This window comes from Elgaria multicarinata, chromosome 23, assembly GCF_023053635.1.
Source record: "Elgaria multicarinata webbii isolate HBS135686 ecotype San Diego chromosome 23, rElgMul1.1.pri, whole genome shotgun sequence".
NCBI classification, from domain to species: Eukaryota; Metazoa; Chordata; class Lepidosauria; order Squamata; family Anguidae; genus Elgaria; species Elgaria multicarinata.
Genome location: NC_086193.1, coordinates 2,824,207 through 2,844,956, shown reverse-complemented (window position 1 = coordinate 2,844,956; position 20,750 = coordinate 2,824,207). Strand labels below are relative to the sequence as shown.

Below are 20,750 nucleotides of genomic sequence, written 5' to 3'. Positions count from 1 at the left end.
TTTTTTTAAGTTAGGTTAAGCCACGGGTTGAACCTCACGTCCGCAAAGCGTGCGTTCCACCACCGAGCGATGGCCCGTGCCTATGCTTAGCCAGTCCTTGGCTCTTGCGGGGCGCTGGGGATCTAAGGCTGGGTGAGCCTCCCAAGAGGAACACACGAAAAGGGGAGAAAAAGTCTCAGGACGCTGTAGACGAATTTATTGCGGAGAAGACAGAAGATTTTCCACAATAAAATTGGTCTTGTGGAACCTGTGGGGCAGGAGTGCTGATCTCACGCTTGGTTGGGGGCGGGGGGGAGCAAGTCCACCCCCCACAGTTCCCAGGTTGCTACGTCCCCTTTCTCCTGATTACTGATGGTTGAGTAGTTTCCCGGTTTTCTACTCCCCCCCCCCCCCCGCGAAAAGGCTGAATGATTCTCCTGAGGGTTAGTTATTGGCAGGAAGAGATTTCGGCTCAGATAGGCTGGCATTTTGGGGATTTTGGCTCCCATGTTTGCCTTTGGTCCCGTCCCCGTCCCCGTCCCCCTTTTGCCGCCACGCACCGCTGGAACGCAGCCTCCAAGAGCTTCTCCGAAATGAATTTGGCCTTTAATGAACTTCGGGGCCTTGTTCGGGTTTTTGTTTTGTTGTTTCGGGCAACCCAGAAACAAGAACGTGCCGACAAACTTCAGAAGCAGCAGGCCGAACGGGAGGAGAAGGAGAGGCTGAAGGCCGCGAAGGAACGCGCCCGGGAGGAGGCGAGGAGGAAGAAAAAAGAGGAGAAGGGGCTGAAGGAGAAGGAGAAGAGGGAGAAGAAGGAGAAAGAAGAGAAAGAGAAGGCCGAGAAGCTGCGAGTGAAGGAAGAGAAACGGAAGGAGAGGCAGGAAGCCCTGGAGTAAGTCGGCCTCCCTTTGTGTAAGGCGCGCATTCACGTGGGCTCCGCTTTCGGTGGGTCTGTTTCAGACTCGGCGTCTTCCTCGATGCGAGCCCTGGTGACTCCCAAAGGTGGTCTTAATCTCTCTGCATTCTGTTGGAGGTCGCTTTGGGTTTCTGAGACATAGCCTGATCCTGCCTGGCCGGGCATGATAGGACTTGTATTCTGAGACATATGGAGGCCACCAGGTTGGGAAAAGTTGCTCTTAAAGCTTGGATAAGGCGTGAGAGTGGCAGGGAGAAGAAGGTTTGTTCTGAGGAGGCAGCCTTAATTAATTAATTACATTTACATTCCGCCTTTACCTCCAAGGAGCCCCAGGGCGGATTATGTGATCCTCCTCTCCACTTTTACACTCGCGATAACCTTGTGAGGAAGGTTAGGTTGAGAGTCAAGGACTGGCCCCGAGTCACCCGGCGATCTTCCATGGCCGAGTGGGGCCTAGAACCAAGCTCTCCGGAATCCCAGTCCATCACTAACCACTACACCACACTCTCTCTCCTAGATGCCAGCCATATAACCACCTAGGTCCTCTCATGGTTTGTCCCGTCAGCAGGAATATTTCCCTCTGGCACCTGACATTGAAACCGGGACCTTTTTGCATACAAAGTTACAGCCACAGAAATAGAATACACTCAGTCATAACCACTACACCACACTGGTGCGCTTTCCAGTTCTGGATAGGTGTTTTATAGAATCATAGAATAGTAGAGTTGGAAGGGGCCTACAAGGCCATGGAGTCCAACCCCCTGCTCAATGAAGGAATCCACCCTAAAGCATCCCTGACAGATGGTTGTCCAGCTGCCTCTTGAAGGCCTCCAGTGTGGGAGAGCCCACAACCTCCCTAGGTAAACTGATTCCATTGTCGTACTGCTCTAACAGTCAGGAAGTTTTTCCTGATGTCCAGCCGGAATCTGGCTTCCTGTCACTTGAGCCCATTATTCCCTGTCCTGCACTCTGGGAGGATCGAGAAGAGATCCTGGCCCTCCTCTGTGTGACAACCTTTTAAGAATATGAAGAGCGCTATCATGTCTCCCCTCAGTCTTCTCTTCTCCAAGCTAAACATGCCCAGTTCTTTCAGTCTCTCTTCATAGGGCTTTGTTTCCAGATCCCTGATCATCCTGGTTGCCCTCCTCTGAACATGCTCCAGCTTGTCTGCGTCCTTCTAACAGTCAGGAAGTTTTTCCTGATGTCCAGCAGGAATCTGGCTTCCTGTAACTTCACATCCGTCTCTTGCTAAGAAACTCTTCCAGAGACTCACATGCACCCCCCCACACACACACATTTACAAAGAAAGGTGGCTTTTAGCACCTCTCCCCCCTTTTTTATTTTAAAAAGTGTAGCACTTCATAACCTCCTTTAGGCTTCCTGTTTGACCACTGTCGGAAAGCAGAGGTTGCACTAGACGGGCCCTTAGCCTGATCCGGCACGCCAGCCCTGAGGACTTCTTTCCAAGCTGCCCACCTCTATAAAGCCCACTTAATGACCACTAAGACCTCATTAGAAGTTAGCAAACTTTTGAGAAGATTCCAGCTGACATTTCTGGTTGTTGACTCTCCCTGCTGAAGCCATGGGTGGCCGCCCGTTTCCCCAGTCTGTTGGCTCTGCGATTCGTGCTTGAATATTATTTGTGTGTGTGGCACGCCCCCCACCCCCACCCCAACCTCACTCTGAAAGTGGGCTTTTATCCTTCAAGGGCAAAACTAGAAGAGAAAAAGAAGAAAGAAGAAGAGAAACGATTGAAAGAGGAAGAGAAGGTAATGCTGATGTGAATGTTTTTTAAACTTTGTGTACTGTATTTTCATGTTCTTTAAACTTATAAAACCTGCAGAGCTTTGGCTATGGGGCCGTACAGAAATGATGATGATGATGATGACGATGCTTGCTGCACTTTCCAGCTCTTTTTGCACAGAAAGGAAGCGTACTATTTATTATTAGTTATTTATTTATCATATTTATACCCTGCTCCTCAGCCAAAAAAGGCTGTCGGAGCGGCTTACACTTAGCAAAAAAGACAGTCCCTGCCCTCAGGTTTACAGTCTAATAAAGACATGACACACAAGGAAAAGGAGTTCAGGAGGGAAGAGGTAAAGAGAGAGAGAAATTAAGTGGACTGGGAAAAGGGCTGATGGGATTGTCCTGCTCCTGAAGGAGGGGAGTCCAACTGGAGCAGGCCCCGATGTTTCCTCGGCCTGCTCCTGTCCCCTCGGTCTTTCTTCTTCCCCACAGGGCCAAGATGGCAGTTTGCCCTGTGGGGGTGGGGGAAGAGTCCAACAGGAGCAGGCCCCGATGTTTCCTCGGCCTGCTCCTGTCCCCTCGGTCCTTCTTCTTCCCCACAGGGCCAAGATGGCAGTTTGCCCTGTGGGGGTGGGGGAAGAGTCCAACAGGAGCAGGCCCCGATGTTTCCTCGGCCTGCTCCTGTCCCCTCGGTCCTTCTTCTTCCCCACAGGGCCAAGATGGCAGTTTGCCCTGTGGGGGTGGGGGAAGAGTCCAACAGGAGCAGGCCCCGATGTTTCCTCGGCCTGCTCCTGTCCCCTCGGTCTTTCTTCTTCCCCACAGGGCCAAGAATCAGAACCTCTGCCATCATCTCTGGTTTTTAGAAGGCTGCACTTCCCTCTCACCCACCCCGCTTCCTGGGAAGAGTATCCCAACCTGGCCCTATCTATTAGCCAGAAAAGGAACATCTGCTCCATTGCTTGTTTTCCTCTTCCCTCCTCATTTCTCTTTCCTCTTGTATGCTATCTATTAAATTATGAGCCTGCAGGCAGGGGCTGACTTGTCTTTAATATCTGTACAATGCTTAGAAAACTTTGGGTAGGTGGTTCGCCTAGAGCTAGAGTTTGAAGTGGTGTAATTATTCAGGGTGGAGGAATTCTTTCGCAGGAATTTTCTTAAAACCAAAATGGTTGCACTTAATTTTGTCCACGCTTCAACTTTCCGATTCTAGCGCATCAAAGCAGAGAAGGCAGAAATCACCAGGTTCTTCCAAAAGCCAAAGTCCCAGCCTGCTCCGAAGGTGAGATTTTTGTGTGTTACACGGTTATATAACCTTCAGTAACGTTTATATCCAAGACAAGTTTCCTTAGGTCCCATCTTTCAGCTTGCTTTTCAAGCACAAGATCGCTAGCGCTAAAATAGCCAAATCAACTCTAACGTGGACATTTCACTTGGAATGCGTGTTCTTTATTGTCAAAAGATTTTCCTCCTGCCTTTCCATCAAACTGAAGGTGGCATGCAAAGATTAAAAACAAGGTTTAGACAGATGGCATGCCACATACTGAACGAATATGGGTTGAGTTTTTATTTATTTTATTTATTTATTTATCATATTTATTATTATTATTATTATTATTATTATTATTATTATTATTATTATTATATTTATTTGTATCCCGCCTTTTGCCCAATGCTGGGCCTCAAGGTGGCCTTACAAGATTTAAAACATATATATTTTAAACCTAGGGAAAGAAATGTACAGCATTTTTTTTAAAAAAATTACAATATTAAAACATTAAACATTTAAAATACACAACAATTTTACAAGTCCTTATCATAGATAGAGGACCAAATTATTCTCCAAAGGCCTGCCGGAACAAACAAGTTTTTGACTGTTTCCGAAAGCCCATCAAGGAGGGAGCCAGTCTAGCTTCCCCGGGAAGAGAGTTCCAGAGCACCGGAGCAGCCACCGAGAAGGCCCTGTCTCCCGTGTTCCCACCAAGCGCGCCTGTGAAGATGGCGGGACTGAAAGAAGGGCTTCTCTAGATCTCAAAGCACAGGCAGGCTCATAAGGGAGAATAAATGGCCTTGGGTTGCAAATAGCCACCTGCCGCTTTCTTGTAGTAAGGTAATAATCCCCTGTGGGCAGCAGGGAACGTCTGCAAGTCAGAAAAGTAAATGGTTCTTGCTGCACGAGAGACGCCACTGGAGCAGCCACCGAGAAGGCCCTCTCCCATGTTCCCATCAAGCACGCCTGTGAAGATGGTGGGACTGAAAGAAGGGCTTCTCCAGAAGATCTCAAAGCACGGGCAGGCTCATAAGTCTTCAGCCTGGCAGGGCAGAGGAAACTCCGGAGCCTCCGAGTTCCGAGTGGTGAGGGTGCAGTCGATAGGATTGTGCCCTTAAATTATAATATTTTTACCCTGCTCCCTTTCTGTTCAACCGAACCCGTCACTGGAGAGAGCTTCTTTGAAACTGAGGTCAATCCTCTGACTGAACAAGGTCCCCCGTCCCTGTGAAAAGCCACCAAGAACTCACGCACAATTCTTCCTCTTGATTTCAGATTCTTGCCGGCTGGTGTGGGAAATTTGCTCCCTTTGAAATCAAGGAGAACATGGTCCTTTCGCCTCTCTGCCGCGTCCCTGTCGATCAGGAACTCTTAGAACAACTTGACTGGCTACTGCAAGCTCAGGACTACGGCGCGTCTCTCCTGGAAGAACTGAAGAGCCAAGAGGCCCGTAAATCTGGGCCCACCCTCGATTACGGCACCGGGGAGGATGATATCAACAGGTTAGTGGCTTCTCTCGGGACCGGGAGGCCGGCCGGCATTTACTCCCCTGTGCCGGTAACCCTCCAGAGCGTGCGATGGCCTGCATTAGAAGACGACTTGAGCCAGACTGGCTACCGTGACAAAATTCTGAAGCCCCATCAAACATTTTCAAAGGAACAACGCCAAATATCTCACATGCAAGTCCATTTCTTTACAGTCTTTCTGATAGTGCAGGGTGGCGGTGGTGTCTCTATTTCGCACAAGCAAGATTATCTGATAAATTTTATTTATTTATTTATTTATTTATTATTATCTATTTATATAGCACCATCAATGTACATGGTGCTGTACAGAGTAAAACAGTAAATAGCAAGGCCCTGCCGCATAGGCTTACAATCTAATAAAATCATAGTAAAACAATAAGGAGGGGAAGAGAATGCAAACAGGCACAGGGTAGGGTAAGCAGGCACAGGGTAGGGAAAAACTAACAGTATAAAGTCCGCACAACATCAAGTTTTAAAAGCTTTAGGAAAAAGAAAAGATTTTAGCTGAGCTTTAAAAGCTGCGATTGAACTTGTAGTTCTCAAATGTTCTGGAAGAGCGTTCCAGGCGTAAGGGGCAGCAGAAGAAAATGGACGGAGCCGAGCAAGGGAAGTAGAGGCCCTTGGGCAGGCGAGAAACATGGCATCAGAGGAGCGAAGAGCACGAGCGGGGCAATAGTGTGAGATGAGAGAGGAGAGATAGGAAGGAGCTAGACAGTGAAAAGCTTTGAAGGTTAACAGGAGAAGTTTATATTGGATTCTGAAGTGAATTGGAAGCCAATGAAGCCAATTTATTACACTTATATACCGCTTCCATAGCCAGGGCTCTCTGGGCGGTTTACAGAAATTCTAAAAATTGAGGTAAAAACAAGTATACAAAATTTAAAACTCTAAAACACAGAACATACACGCATAAAGCATTAAAAACCGATTAAAAAAACTAAACATGTGGGTAATTAGGATGTGCCGCCATATGCCTGGGCAAAGAGGAAAGTCTTAACCTGGCGCCGGAAAGATAGCAGCGTTGCCGCCAGGCGAGCCTCGTCAGGGAGATCGTTCCATAGTCTGGGGGCCACCACCGAAAAGGCCTTGTCCCTCGTTGCCACCCTCCGAGTCTCTCTCGGAGTAGGCACCCGGAGGAGGACCTTAGATGTTGAACGCAGTGACCGGGTATATTCACGTCGGGAGAGGCGTTCCGACAGGTATTGTGGTCCCAAGCCGTGGAAGGCTTTATAGGTCAAAACCAGCGCCTTGAATTGGGCTCGGAAACATACAGGCAGCCAGTGCAAGCGGACCAGAGCAGGTGTTATATGGTCAAACCTTCTGGTTCCCGAAATCAATCTGGCCGCTGCATTTTGCACGAGCTGCAGCTTCCGAACCGTCTTCAAAGGCAGGCCCACATAGAGCGCATTGCAGTAATCTAACTTGGAGGTTACCAGAGCATGGACAACTGAAGCCAGGTTATCCCTGTCCAGATAGGGGCGTAGCTGGGCCACCAACCGGAGTTTGTAGAAGGCACTCCGTGCCACTGAGGTCACATGAGCCTCTAGTGACAATGATGGATCTATTATCACCCATCGTCCTAAAAGATGATGCCGTAGAGTTCTGTGTGGCTTAGGAGGCTGTGGTGCATTCTTCTCGGTATCAGCGGATTCAGTAGATAGATGCCGTATTCCGTGAAAAAGTGTCGAGTTCTGCTTGGCCTCTTTGCACCTGAAGATGTTTAGCGAGTTTCTATGTTGATGCAAGGTTCAAAATGTCCTGCTTCCATAGGATAATTGAAAGTTCATTTTCTGATTTTCACTTAGCAGCTTTGACCAATCGGACGGCTGTCCAGAAAATAGTCACGAGGCCTTTAGGTCTTCTTTGTATATTAGAGTCCGTATAAAGAAACGGCAGTCCCCAGTTTTCCAGGTAGCATTTTATCTTGTTCTGTTAATCTGGTTGAGGGTTGGTTGAGGAGGCATTCAAAAGAAGTTAGGGTTCTTTTTCTTCCTTTTCTTAATTGGAAGAGGTTTATATATTTTTTGCAATGGATGTTTTTCTTAAAAGCAGAACATATGCTAAATAACAGCCTTCCTGACATGAACCTCCCCATGCACTACGCTCAATATCTAAGGTCCTCCTCTGGGTGCCTTGTTGTTTATTCATTCAGTCGCTTCCGACTCTTCGTAACTTCATGGACCAGCCCACGCCAGAGCTTTCTGTCGGCCGTCGCCACCCCCAGAATATCATCCATCCCTCTTGCCCTCGGTCGGCCCCTCTTCCTTTTGCCTTCCACTTTCCCTCTTCTCCAGGGTGTCCTGTCTTCTCATTATGTGGCCAAAGTACTTCAGTTTTGCCTTTAATACCATTCCCTCAAGTGAGCAGTCTGGCTTTATTTCCTGGAGTATGGACTGGTTTGATCTTCTTGCAGTCCAGGGCACTCTCAGAAGCTTGGAGGACGGCAAGGAGGGAGAGGGCCTTTTCGGTGGGAGCCCCCCAATTATGGAACGATTTCCCCGATGAAGCCTGCCTGGCACCAACGTTGTTATCTTTTCGGCGCCGGGTCAAGACTTTTTCTCTTCTCCCAGGTGTTTAACAGCATATGCTGAGTTTTTAACTGACCCAGAATAGTTGTTTTAAATGGACATTGTATCTAATCTGTTTTTTATGGTTTAACATTTTGTATATCGGGTTGAATGTTCAGTGTTTTAATCTTTGTAAACTGCCCAGAGAGCTTTGGCTGTGGGGCGGTATATAAATTCTAATAATAATAATAATAATAATAATAATAATAATAATAATAATAATAATATAATTCCTCAGCCTCCAGAGTGTTGGCTGTGCTGCCCAGGGGATTCTGGGAGTTGTAGTCCCACACATCCGGAGCGCACTCAGTGATATATGCTGTCAACCAGAGCTATTTTGATGTAGAAAAGAGGGTGTTTTCTAATGGCAAATAAGTCCACCAAGATGGCGAAACTGAACTTGCATGTGCCTCTGAATGCCAGTTGCTGCGGAGCAAGAATGGGAGAGGTGTGTTGACCTTCTGTCCTCCTTGTAGACCTGCCTGAGGGTCTGTCTAGCCAGCCACTGTAGGACACAGGATGTTCAACTAGACAGACTCATTTGGGTCCGACCCAGCAGGGCCGCTGTCCAGACAGTCCATAACTTTGCTAAGTAAATAAATAAAGCGCTGCATTCAAGCTTGCTTAAAGCTTTTCCAAATGTTAGTGGGTCGGGCGAGGGTTACTCAGCGGCAGGGGAAATGCCCCTCTGCTCGTGCTCAGAAGCACCGGCCTTGATCTACCGCTTCAGGTATGACCTCCGGTGCTGAAACCGGATTCTGGGACTTCTCTGTCGCTGAGACTTAAGGCCCATCTCATCGCGACCGCTAAGAAAGGAACTGTGTTCTCCTTGTTAACTTTCCTCCATGTGGGAGACTGTGCACTGTGATGCATTAATCCACGGCCCTCCTCCTCCTCCTCCTCCTCAAAGCCCTCCTCTGCAGGGTGCCCGGCTTTTTTGAGCGTCCTGCGATGTAGAAAGCTCTTGATTTATTCTCTCTTGCCACCTCCACCTCCCCGCCTCTTTCATCTGGCATGAGGGTGCCTCGTCAAGACCGCAGGACACCCGTTTCCTTAAGTTTCTCTCACATTTGCTTTCACGGCCTCGTAACTCTGGTTGGTTTAGCTTTAATTGAAGGCCTTAGCGAAGGGGACAAAAGGCTTTTTCTTCTTAGCCCAGCGTTGCCATCTTTAAGGGCCTTTTCTTCTTTTTAATTGAACGCGGGGAGGGCGTCTTTCACGCCTCCGGTGATGTGCCAGAAGCCTTTCTCTTGCTGTCTTGGAACCCCCGGTGGGCGGCATCAATGGCTGAGCGCAGCGGTTTTTGTTTCACAGCGACGTGGTCATCGTGGGCAGCAGCCAAGCAGGAGACGTGCCAGAAAGGAAGAAGTTTGGCAGGATGAAACTCCTGCAGTTCTGCGAGAACCACCGGCCTGCCTACTGGGGCACGTGGAACAAGAAATCCGCTGCGATAAGTCCCAGGAACCCTTGGTCGAAAGACGAGGTAAGGCGAGGGCGACACACCGCCTCTGTGCCTCGATTGTGGGAGTAAGCGAGCGGGCATCGGCCGGTGAACTGGCCTCGAAGGAGAGGAGGAGGCACCAAGTTGGCAAATAGTTAGGAGGGGCCTGGAGCATAGGGGATGTGCTTTGCGCCCTGAATGCCCCGGGTTCAATCCTCAGCATCTCCTGCTCAAAGGGTGAGGTCGCTGGGGGCAGGAAACACCTCTGCTGAAGAGCCACTTCCGGTTAAACGGTGCTGGGTTAGGCGGACAAATTTCCTCCCTTGGTAGAATCGTAGAATAGCAGAGTTGGAAGGGGCCTACAAGGCCATCGAGCATGTGGTATAAGGCAACTCCTTGTGCTCCTTTTTCCTCAGTTCCCTAGGGAGGTCATGGGCTCTCCCACACTAGAGGCCTTCAAGAGGCAGCTGGACCACCAACTGTCGGGGATGCTTTAGGGTGGATTCCTGCATTGAGCAGGGGGTTGGACTCGATGGCCTTGTAGGCCCCTTCCAACTCTGCTATTCTATGATTCTATGTTTAGCCTGGAGAAGAGCAGATTGAGGGGAGACATGATAGCACTCTTCAAGTACTTCAAAGGTTGTCCCACAGAGGAGGGCCAGGATCTCGTCTCGATCCTCCCAGAGTGCAGGACACGGAATAACGGGCTCAAGTTAAAGGAAGCCAGATTCCGGCTGGACATCAGGAAAAACTTCCTGACTGTTAGAGCAGTATGACAATGGAATCAGTTACCTAGGGAGGTTGTGGGCTCTTCCACACTAGAAGCCTTCAAGAGGCAGCTGGACAACCCTCTGTCAGGGATGCTTTAGGGTGGATTCTTGCATTGAGCAGGGGGTTGGACTCAATGGCCTTGTAGGCCCCTTCCAACTCTACTATTCTATGATTCTATGAGAAGAGCAGATTGAGGGGAGACAGGATAGCACTCTTCAAATACTTCAAAGGTTGTCCCACAGAGGAGGGCCAGGATCTCTTCTCGATCCTCCCAGAGTGCAGGACACGGAATAACGGGCTCAAGTTACAGGAAGCCAGATTCCAGCTGGACATCAGGAAAAACTTCCTGACTGTTAGAGCAGTACGACAATGGAACCAGTTACCTAGGGAGGTGGTGGGCTCTCCCACCCTAGAGGCAGCTGGACAACCATCTGTCAGGGATGCTTTAGGGTGGATTCCTGCACTCGATGGCCTTGTAGGCCCCTTCCAACTCTGCTATTCTATGATTCTTAGCTGCACATGCTGCAATCGTCCAGCCTCTTGCTACTTCTGCAGTAGCCTTTACACCAGGGGTGGGTAAAACGTCCCTGGCACCCATCTTTCGTTTTCCCGGCTTTTGTGCCATCCTCCCCTCTTCTTAAAAGGTCTGTCGATAAAAGACCTATGAAAAAAAGTCTCTCCTGTGGCTTTAGTGACAGGCAGGCAGAGCTTTCAGTGACAAAGCGCCTGAATTTCCTGTATTTTGGGACCCGCTCGGTTTTGCCTGCGGCTCCTCCCGCCGTCGGGATGTGGCTCCCCGTGAGCTTCTCCGGAATGAAATGCGCACCATGTTCAGTACTTTGGGGGGACCGAACAGTCTTCTTTCGTTGCAGAAACTCTTGGACTACGAAGTCGAGAGCGACGAGGAGTGGGAAGAGGAGGAACCGGGGGAGTCCCTCTCTCACAGCGAAGGGGTAAGTAAGGGCTGCGTTGTCGTCGTCGTCTTCTTCTCCCGAGGGAAGAGAATGCCTGTTTGGAGTAGGGGTGTGCTCTGCTCCGTTACGGATCCACGGTTCCGAAGTGGAGCGGGCCGATCCGGACCTCCAAAGTCCCGTTCTGGATCGGATCGGGGGAGGTCTGGATCGGCCCGAAGCGGTTCGGAATGGTCCGAAGCGATTCGCACCGTTCCGAAGCTTCAGAGCCAGGTAAGGGGAGAGGGGGCTTACTTGGCTTCGTCGCTGCCGCTTTCCGTGCGGCGACAACGGCGGAGCCAAGTAAGGGGGTTAGAGGGGCTTATTCAGCCCCCATTTTGTCCCCCCTTCCCCACTTACCTGCCTCCGCTGACCAAGGGGTGGCAAAATGGTGTCCGAATATCGATCTGGACCTCCAGAACTTGCTCCGGTTCTGGAGCGGATCGGGGGAGGTCCGGATCGAAGCGGTTCGGGGAGGGTGCGCACAGCCCTTGGGAGGAGGCAATTCTGAAGGCGCCCCAGGTCCTAAGAGCACCCTCCCTTGACTTGGTGCCCTCCAGGTGTTTTGGACAACAACCCCCAGCATCCCTGGCCACTGGCCAGGAATTATGGGAGTTGAAGTCCAAAACATCTGGAGAGGCAATGCCTCCACAACAGGCACCCCTCTCCCCATTTAAATTCCAGTAGCCTGAAGATCCGCAGGACTGGGGTTCTCTTACATCTGTGTTGCTGAGTGGTCCAGTTGGTAACTTTTGGACCAGCCCAGAGCTGAATTTGCATGCTTAACATACTTTGATGAACCGAGGGCATCTTTTCGCTCCCGTGTAGCCTGAGAGTGCTCTCTCTCTCCCTTTTTAAAGAGACCCTCATCTGGCTATTTTTTTTTTTAGAACTTCCCCCTCCCTTCCCAAAGTTTATCAAACGTCCTTTTGTTTGAATATCTCAGGATGACGATGAAGACGGGGGAGAGGAGGAAGATGACGACGACGGCTTTTTCGTGCCCCATGGGTACCTCTCAGAGGACGAAGGCGTGACTGAAGTAAGACATGGAATCAATAAGGGAAACTTCTTGGTCCTGGGAAGAGGCCGGCAGAAGGTCGCCTGTGTGGTAGACGTTGATCTGCTTAACACAGTGACAAGGTGCCGGTCCCTGCGACAGGAAGTACCATACCAATTGCAATCGATATCAGGAAGCTGTATTCAGATGAACCAGTTGTTCATAGAATCCTAGAAGAGTAGACTCGGAAGGGGCCTGTAAGGTCATTGAGTCCAACCCCCTGCTCAATGCAGGAATCCACCTTCAAGCATCCCTGACAGATGGTTGTCCAGCTGCCTCTTGAAGGCCTCTAGGGTGGGAGAGCCCACAACCTCCCTAGGTAACTGGTTCCATTGTCGTACTGCTCTAACAGGACGTTTTTCCTGATGTTTTTCCTGGCTTCCTGTAACTTGAGCCCATTATTCCGTGTCCTGCACTCTGGGAGGATCGAGAAGAGATCCTGGCCCTCCTCTGTGTGACAACCTTTTAAGTCTTTGAAGAGTGCTCTCAAGTCTCCCCTCCATCTTCTCTTCTCCAGGCTAAACCTGCCCAGTTCTTTCAGTCTCTCTTCATAGGGCTTTGTTTCCAGATCCCTGATCATCCTGGTTGCCCTCCTCTGAACACGCTCCAGCTTGTCTGCGTCCTCCTTGAATTGTGGAGCCCAGAACTGGACGCAGTACTCTAGATGAGGCCTAACCAGGGCCGAATAGAGAGGAACCAGGACCTCACGTGATTTGGGAGCTCTACTTCTATTAATGCAGCCCAAAATAGCATTTGCCTTTCTTGCAGCCACATCGCACTGTTGGCTCCTATTCAGCTTGTGATCTACAACAATTCCAAGATCCTTCTCGTTTGTAGTATTGCTGAGCCAAGTTTCCCCCATCTTGGAACTGTGCATGTGGTTTCTTTTTCCTTGGTGTAGAACTCGGCTTTTATCCCTATATTAAGTCCCTTCTCTTCTTTAAGAAGAGGCCACACCTGGCTTCTGTACTGTTTCTGCCTGATTGCCGGTGTTTTCTCACTTCTGCTCTGCAGCAAGAACAGCAGCTGGGACTGTTTAAATGACCAAACCATTTGGCTGTTCTTTTCATCACGACTTTTTTTTTAAAAAAGAAGAGGTTAACAAAATAAAGGCAACAAAAAGAAGAAGAAAGTACACTCCGTATTTCTTCGATTGTAAGACGCCATCGATTCTAAGACGCACACTAATTTCAGTACCACCAACAGAAAAAAAACCCTCTAAGACACACCCGCGGTTCTAAGACGCACCCTGTTTTTAGAGATGTTTATATGGGAGAAAAAAGTGTGTCTTAGAATTGAAGAAATATGGTAATCATAGAATCATAGAATAGCAGAGTTGGAAGGGGCCTACAAGGCCATCGAGTCCAACCCCCTGCTCAATGTTGTGCAGACTTTATACTGTTAGTTTTACCCTACCCTGTGCCTGCTTACCCTACCCTGTGCCTGTTTGCATTCTCTTCCCCTCCTTATTGTTTTATTATGATTTTATTAGAATGTAAGCCTATGCGGCAGGGTCTTGCTATTTACTGTTTTACTCTGTACAGCACCATGTACATTGATGGTGCTATATAAATAATAATAATAATAATAATAATAATAATAATAATAATAATAATAAGGAATCCACCCTAAAGCATCCCTGACAGATGGTTGTCCAGCTGCCTCTCGAAGGCCTCTAGTGTGGGAGAGCCCACAACCCCACCAAGCAACTGATTCCATTGTCGTACTGCTCTTACAGTCAGGAAGTTTTTCCTGATGTCCAGCTGGAATAAATCAAAATCACAAAAGCAACCAAGGAATTCACTCATTGTACATCTTAGTGTATAACTGATATTTTTATGGGACTCATTTTGGGCTAAAACGTTCCAATAAATAAATATGAAGGGTTTTATCAATTACATTTTATCAGACGTTTATTTGAATTATTATTATTATTATTATTATTATTATTATTATTATTTATATAGCACCATCAATGTACATGGTGCTGTACAGATAACACAGTAAATAGCAAGACCCTGCCGCATAGGCTTACAATCTAATAAGTTGTAGTAAACAATAAAGAGGGAAGGAGAATGCAAACAGGCACAGGCAAGTGTAAACAGGCACCGGGTAGGGTGAAGCTAACAGTATAGAGTCAGAACAAACTCAATATTTGAAGGCTATAGGGAAAAGAAAAGTTTTTAGCTGAGTTTTAAAAGCAGTGATTGAGTTTGAAGCAACAGCGGTGTCTGTAAAAGATTCGAAAGAACCGTTTGCTGTTCTTCGTAAGCCCAGGAAGAGGCCCCGTCACGCCCTTCTCCTTCCTCTTCCAGGAGTGCAACCCCGAGAACCAGAAAGCGCGTCAAAAGCTGAAAGCGAAGGAATGGGACGAGTTGCTCAGCAAGGGGACGAGGCTGCACACCCTGCAGCCCGTGAAGGTCGGCTGCGTCTGGGAAAGCAAGGAGGCGGCGGGTGACGGCCCCGGCCCGGAGCTGAGGCTCCTGCAGCAGTTCACAGCTTCCCTTTTGGACGCGAGTACGGCCGAGGAAGAGCAGCTAGAGAGAAGCAACAAGAAGAAAACGAAGGACCAGCAAGGTGAGCCTGTGGGGTTCGGACTACGACTCCCACCATCCCCGACCCGTGGGCGAGCTTGATAGGAGTTGTAGTTAAAAAAAACACAACCATCTGGAGCGGCCTGGGTTGGGGCAGGCTAATATGGATGGGTCGATAGACTCCCTCACGATAAGGTTGCATTCATGTTTAGATAAGCCCTTTGTTCAGCACCATGAGGACTGGAACCTTACTTTATGGTTACCTTGAAGGGCTTTAGCTTGGTGGCAGGGCCCTGGCTTCGCATGCCAAAGGTACCTGGTTCAATCTTTGCCATATCTGTTTAATCCTTGGCAGTGGGGTGGACAAGTCCTATGGTTGCAGTCGGGAACTAAATGCTAGTCTGTGCTCATATGTCTTTATGAGATATATATCTTTATCTCCCATGACCCTAACAAACCAACCCATGCCCTTCCTGGACTTTGGCCCACTCCCTCCCATAGAGACCAGCCCACCTCTTTTTCCCACCGCTGAATCCCGTTAGCTTGTCCACCGCTCTGATCTCTCGGTTGGACTACTGCAACCTTCTTCTCTCTGGCCTTCCTTCGTCTCACATCAGTCCGCTGGTCTCTGTCCACCACTCTGCCGCTAAGATCATCTTCTTGGCTCGCCGCTCTGACCATGTCACTCCACTTCTGAAATCTCTTCATTGGCTTCCAATTCACTCCAGAATCCAATATAAACTTCTCCTGTTGACCTTCAAAGCTCTTCACAGTCTAGCTCCTGCCTATCTCTCCTCTCTAATCTCACACTATTGCCCCGCTCGTGCTCTCCGCTCCTCTGATGCCATGCTTCTCGCCTGCCCCAGGACCTCCACTTCCCTTACTCGGCTTCGTCCTTTTTCTTCTGCTGCCCCTTACGCCTGGAACGCTCTTCCAGAACACTTGAGAACTACAAACTCAATCACAGCTTTTAAAACTCAGCTAAAAACTTTTCTTTTCCCTATAGCTTTTAAATATTGAGTTTGTTCTAACTCCATACTGTTAGCTTCACCCTACCCGGTGCCTGTTTGCATTCTCCTTCCCTCTTTATTGTTTACTACAACTTTATTAGATTGTAAGCCTATGCGGCAGGGTCTTGCTATCTACTGTGTTATCTGTACAGCACCATGTACATTGATGGTGCTATATAAATGAATAATAATAATAATAAGTGAGCCTGGTTCGAGGCAGGGATGACTTTGGCTGGCAGCCACCAACTTCCGCCTTCCCTGCCCAAGCCTGGCACAGCCAATTTGAAACAATAGGTCACAGATCATACGTAGGGGCAGATTTTACCACCCCATAGCAACAACAGGTTTAGAGGCACACGTTTGCACCCCTGTCCTTCACAGGGAGGAGGCGGAGCTGGGGTGGGGTGGGGTGGGGAGATGCGTGACCTTGTACGGAACCCCAGAAGGGCAGATTTGGTGTAGACATGACTGATCTAGATGCACGACTGTTCCGACTCCGTATATAGCTGTTTCCTGCATTCCTATGCTATCCGAATGTGTGTGTTTAAACGGGGCCCTTTTCTGACGCTTACTGCCAAATCGTCTCCGTCTGGTTTGACTTGTGCTCCAGCTGTAAGAGAGAAGCTCCCTAAAATTCTGTTCTTCGCCCCCCCCCTACCTACCACCCCTTCTTTTTAGTCCTGGGGCAGCTGCTCCCCCTGCTTCACGGCAACGTGAACGGCAGCAAAGCCATCATCCAAGAGTTCCAGGAGTGCTGTCGGATGGGGCTGCTTCCGAGCAACGACGGCTCCGTCCCCGCCGCCGCGGACAGCCGGGACGCCAGCCCCAGCGCCTCCCGGGCCCAGACCCCTGTGCACGCAGGGAGCGCCATCCCTTCCAAAGCCAGGCTGAAGCGGATCATCTCCGAGAACTCTGTGTACGAGAAGAGGCCCGAGAACCGGATGTGCTGGTACGTGCACCCTGAGGTGCTGAGGAGCTATGGTCAGGAGAACCTGCCTGTCCCTTGCCAGTGGAGTTACGTCACGCAGGTTCTTTCGGCGGCCAAGGACGACAGCGGCAACTCTCCGGCGGCGGCGACGCAGACCGCTCCCGCCTCTGCGAAATGGAAGTCAGCGGGGAGCATGTCGATCACCAAGTTCATGAGGAGACCTCCGGGGGCCGGGCAGGTGAGACCCTTTTGGATAATCCGTTTCCCCTCCGCACCTATCCTGACTTCCTCTCTGGGCGGCAGCGAATTCCACCGCTGTCCCCGTTTTCCTAGATTGGGCTACAGACAGGTTGCGTTGCTCTGCCTGTTAATCTCAACACCCGCAAGGTTTTGGACCCACCTGATGCTCTTCAGATGTATTGGACTGCAATGCCCATCATTCTCTGGCAGCTAATGATGGGGATTGCACTCCCAACACATCTGGAGGGCTCCGAGTTGGGGAAGTCCGGTCTAGCTAGTGTGTAGGTAGACTCCCAGTAGTAGATTGCTTTCGATTAGAACTTTCTGGCCTGGTTCAGCGTAATGCTAAACCGTAGTTTATTTAACCCATAGTTTGTTGCCCTAACCAGGGTTGTCCGGCAGGCAAACTGTGGTTTGTTTTCTCAGTCCCTGGGTTGTTTTCCTTCCTTCACTGCCCTTCCTGTATCCCAAATTCCTTTGGGGTGCTGCTGCCAAACTGAGCTGGGGGTTTTGACCGCTCTTGCCCACATAAGTCTGTAGCCTGGCCAAAATGCCCCCTGGTTCTGGGTTCCCACGTAACGACAACCCAGCGATTGAACAACCCAGTGATGCCTGACGATGGCGCCTCCTGTTGTTGTTCCACAAAGGCCGAAACCACAGAGATGGATGGATTTCAGGCCGACACGGAGGAAGAGGACGATGACGACTGTATACTCATGGACACGCAGCAAAACAAAGGTAAGAGAACCAATTCAGAGGCACCCTTGTGACAGCCCCCTTTAAGCGGCCCTGATGTCCCACCCACCACTTTTTTTTTTTAATGCAGCACCCTCGGGGGCTGCCCAGAGAACAACGTCAGAATCTTTGCTTTGTCCAATGAGTGAACAATGGAAGAACTTCCTTCAAACGCTAGAAACCAAGGTCCTGTGTTCTTTCTGCCGGCAATAATGATCAGAGGCAAGGAGGAAAATGGGGCAAAAGTTAAGGACGCAGGAGCCCTGCTGGGTCCAGCATTCTGTTCACAGTGGGAAAACCCACAAGCAGGACACGATGCAACAGCACCCTCCCACCCATGTTCCCCAGCAGAACCGCCCAGAGAGCTTTTTGTGAACCGCCCAGAGAGCTTCGGCTATTGGGCGGTATAAAAATGTAATAAATAAATAATAATAAACAAATAAACTGGTGCACACAGGCTTACTGCCTCTGATGCTAGAGGTAGCACATAGCCATCAGGGCTAGTAGCCATGGCTAGCCTCCTCCTCCTCCTCCAGGAATTGATCTAACCCCCCCCTTTTAAAGCCATGCAAATGGGTGGCCATCACTACATCTTGTGGCAGTGAGTTCCGTAGTTTAGCTTGTGCCTTGTGTGAAGCGCTTCCTTTTATCTGCCCTGAACCTCCCACCCATCAGCTTCGTGGGACGGCCCATTTGGGGTTCTGGGAGAGGGAGAAAAACAGCTCCCTGTCCATCCTCTTCACCCCAGGCATCATCGAGTGCACCTCTCTCATGCCTCGCCTTGGCTTGTAACAGTGGGAGCCATCCTTTTCCTTTTGAGTGAAATGTTGTGTTTTCACAGCACCTGCGTCGGGGACCCCCGAAATCGCTTCAAAGACGGAGCAAGCCGCCGACGCCTCTGACCCCATTTGATATACCTAGCCCCCTCCCCTCCTTTTACTTCTCTGTATGTATGTAGAATTGTTTTAGCATCTTGTAAAACATTGGCGTGTACCTTTTGTGGTTTTTGTATAAGATACTTGAACATAACTCTGTGTTCCTTGTAAAGAGAAGACAGCACTTTGTTCCGCTTCGGATCGCCGGAAGCTCAAGTCATTTATTTTTAGTGGGGTGGGTGGGTGGGTGGGGAGGTAGCTGAGGAAAATATACAACCTGTAATCTCTCTAATAAAAGCATTATTGAAATTTTGGGAGGAGGCTCTGCCCGTTGAGTTTTATCGGAATGGATCGCGAGGGAGCAGGAGGCCGAGATGGCCAGGACGCTTTAAAAAATATTTGCTTTCGCCAAAAAATAAGACGGCTCAAACGTGTTAAAAGATTCAGCCCCCTGTGTTTCACCCATTCCTTCCTGCCATGTTCCAGAGGCGGGCAGATGTTTTGGCTTATAACTTCCCCGTTGGTTTGGAGAAAGCTGTCTTCCTCCTCAAAACCTCAGCTAGTCTCCCTCTCACCTAATCTCACAAGCAGGTTCATAGAATCTTAGTGGAGTTGGAAGGGGCCTCTAAGGCCATCCAGTCCATCCCCCTTTTCAATGCAGGAATCCACCTTAAAGCATCCCTGACAGAGGGCTGTGCAGCTGCCTCTTAAAGGCCTCTAGGATGAGAGAGGGTTGTGAGATACCCTTCCCCTGTAAGCTATTACTGAGGAGGGAGGCTCCGTTTCGTGACTTATTAGGCCTTTAAACCCCAGCTGGTCAAGGGGTCATTCTCCCTCCTTGTTGAACAGAGACGGGCGTCAAGCGTCCGCTATGTCCGGGAGGAAGGCCCCCCCCCTTTTCTTTGGTGATAAGTGTGGGGCCCCCACTTTCAACCTTTGCCCAGCTTCCTCCATCAAAGACCAACTTTTAGAACCAAAGTTGGAAGGGGCCTACAAGGCCATCGAGTCCAACCCCCTGCTCAATGCAGGAATCCACCCTAAAGCATCCCTGACAGATGGTTGTCCATCTGCCTCTAGTGTGGGAGAGCTCACAACCTCCCTAGGGAACTGGTTCCATTGTCATACTGCTCTAACAGGAAGTTTTTCCTGATATTCCACCCCCACCTTTATCATCATAGGTGTGCACCAGGGGTCTGCCGGATGTGCCCAGGCACACCCTAATGTCTCAAGCATTAAGCATCTCCTCAATTCTCCCCTCACTTGCAATGGCCCTCCCAGTCAGGCAAGTCGAACGCATTGTAGGGCATCAGCGTCTACCGTGTTTAATGAATAAATGAACAAAAAAATGTCCTTTGGATAATCAATAAGTGTTCACCTCTACAAAAAAAAAAACCCCTGGGTGCACTCCCTAATGAAATGTGCTGCCCACGCCTATGCTTATCATACACGCCCATCCTTCTCCGTGTTCTCATTCCTCCAAAGCCCAAACCAGGGGACACATTTAACGGCAGGAGGTATTTATCATAGAATCAAAGAACAGCAGAGTTGGAAGGGGCCTACAAGGCCATCGAGTCCAACCCCCTGCTCAATGCAGGAATCCACCCTAAAGCATCCCTGACTGATGCTTGTCCAGCTGCCTCTAGTGTGGGAGAGCCCACAACCTCCCTAAGTCACTGATTCTATTGCCGTACTGCTCTAACAGTCAGGACGTTTTTCCTGATGTCCAGCTGGAATCTGGCTTCCTTTAACTTGAGCCCGTTATTCCGTGTCCTGCACTCTGGGAGGATCGGGAAGAGATCCTGGCCCTCCTCTGTGTGACGACCTTTCAAGTATCTGAAGAGTGCTCTCATGTCTCCCCTCAATCTTCTCTTCTCCAGGCTAAACATGCCCAGTTCTTTCAGTCTCTCGTCATATATATAAAATAGAGAATATTCATATTCTCTGTTTAAGTAGAGGCTGAATGTCCTATTTGTCAGGGATGCTGCAGCGGCTGCGTTGAGCAGTGGGCTGGACTCGATGGCTTCCAACTGCGTGATTCTGTAACGCGCCAGGGCTGTGACCCTCCTTAGCGATGGGGCGGGCCTAGGCAAGCCCTTATATCCTTTCCCTCTTTCTGAAGCTGAAAGCTCATCGCTCAGACAACCCAAGTGGCTTCCTATCAGGGCTTCTTCCTTCATTTCCCAACGGTGGGAATCCCTGCAGGGG

At 49.6% G+C, this 20,750-nt stretch overlaps 1 protein-coding gene across 1 annotated transcript in view; it reads left to right on the top strand.

The window, feature by feature from the left end:
* Nucleotides 1-18,849, top strand: part of CHAF1A (chromatin assembly factor 1 subunit A) — a 35,921-nt gene extending 17,072 nt beyond the window's left edge. The window contains exons 5-15 of the mRNA XM_063147054.1: nucleotides 642-871; nucleotides 2,604-2,664; nucleotides 3,855-3,923; nucleotides 5,187-5,413; nucleotides 9,319-9,487; nucleotides 11,089-11,169; nucleotides 12,113-12,205; nucleotides 14,539-14,800; nucleotides 16,446-16,933; nucleotides 17,583-17,673; nucleotides 18,512-18,849. Of these exons, the coding sequence (XP_063003124.1) occupies nucleotides 642-871; nucleotides 2,604-2,664; nucleotides 3,855-3,923; nucleotides 5,187-5,413; nucleotides 9,319-9,487; nucleotides 11,089-11,169; nucleotides 12,113-12,205; nucleotides 14,539-14,800; nucleotides 16,446-16,933; nucleotides 17,583-17,673; nucleotides 18,512-18,582 (1,842 nt within the window). The 3' untranslated portion in view covers nucleotides 18,583-18,849. The remainder of the gene's footprint in view (nucleotides 1-641; nucleotides 872-2,603; nucleotides 2,665-3,854; nucleotides 3,924-5,186; nucleotides 5,414-9,318; nucleotides 9,488-11,088; nucleotides 11,170-12,112; nucleotides 12,206-14,538; nucleotides 14,801-16,445; nucleotides 16,934-17,582; nucleotides 17,674-18,511) is intronic.
* The last annotated feature ends 1,901 nt before the right edge of the window (nucleotides 18,850-20,750 follow it).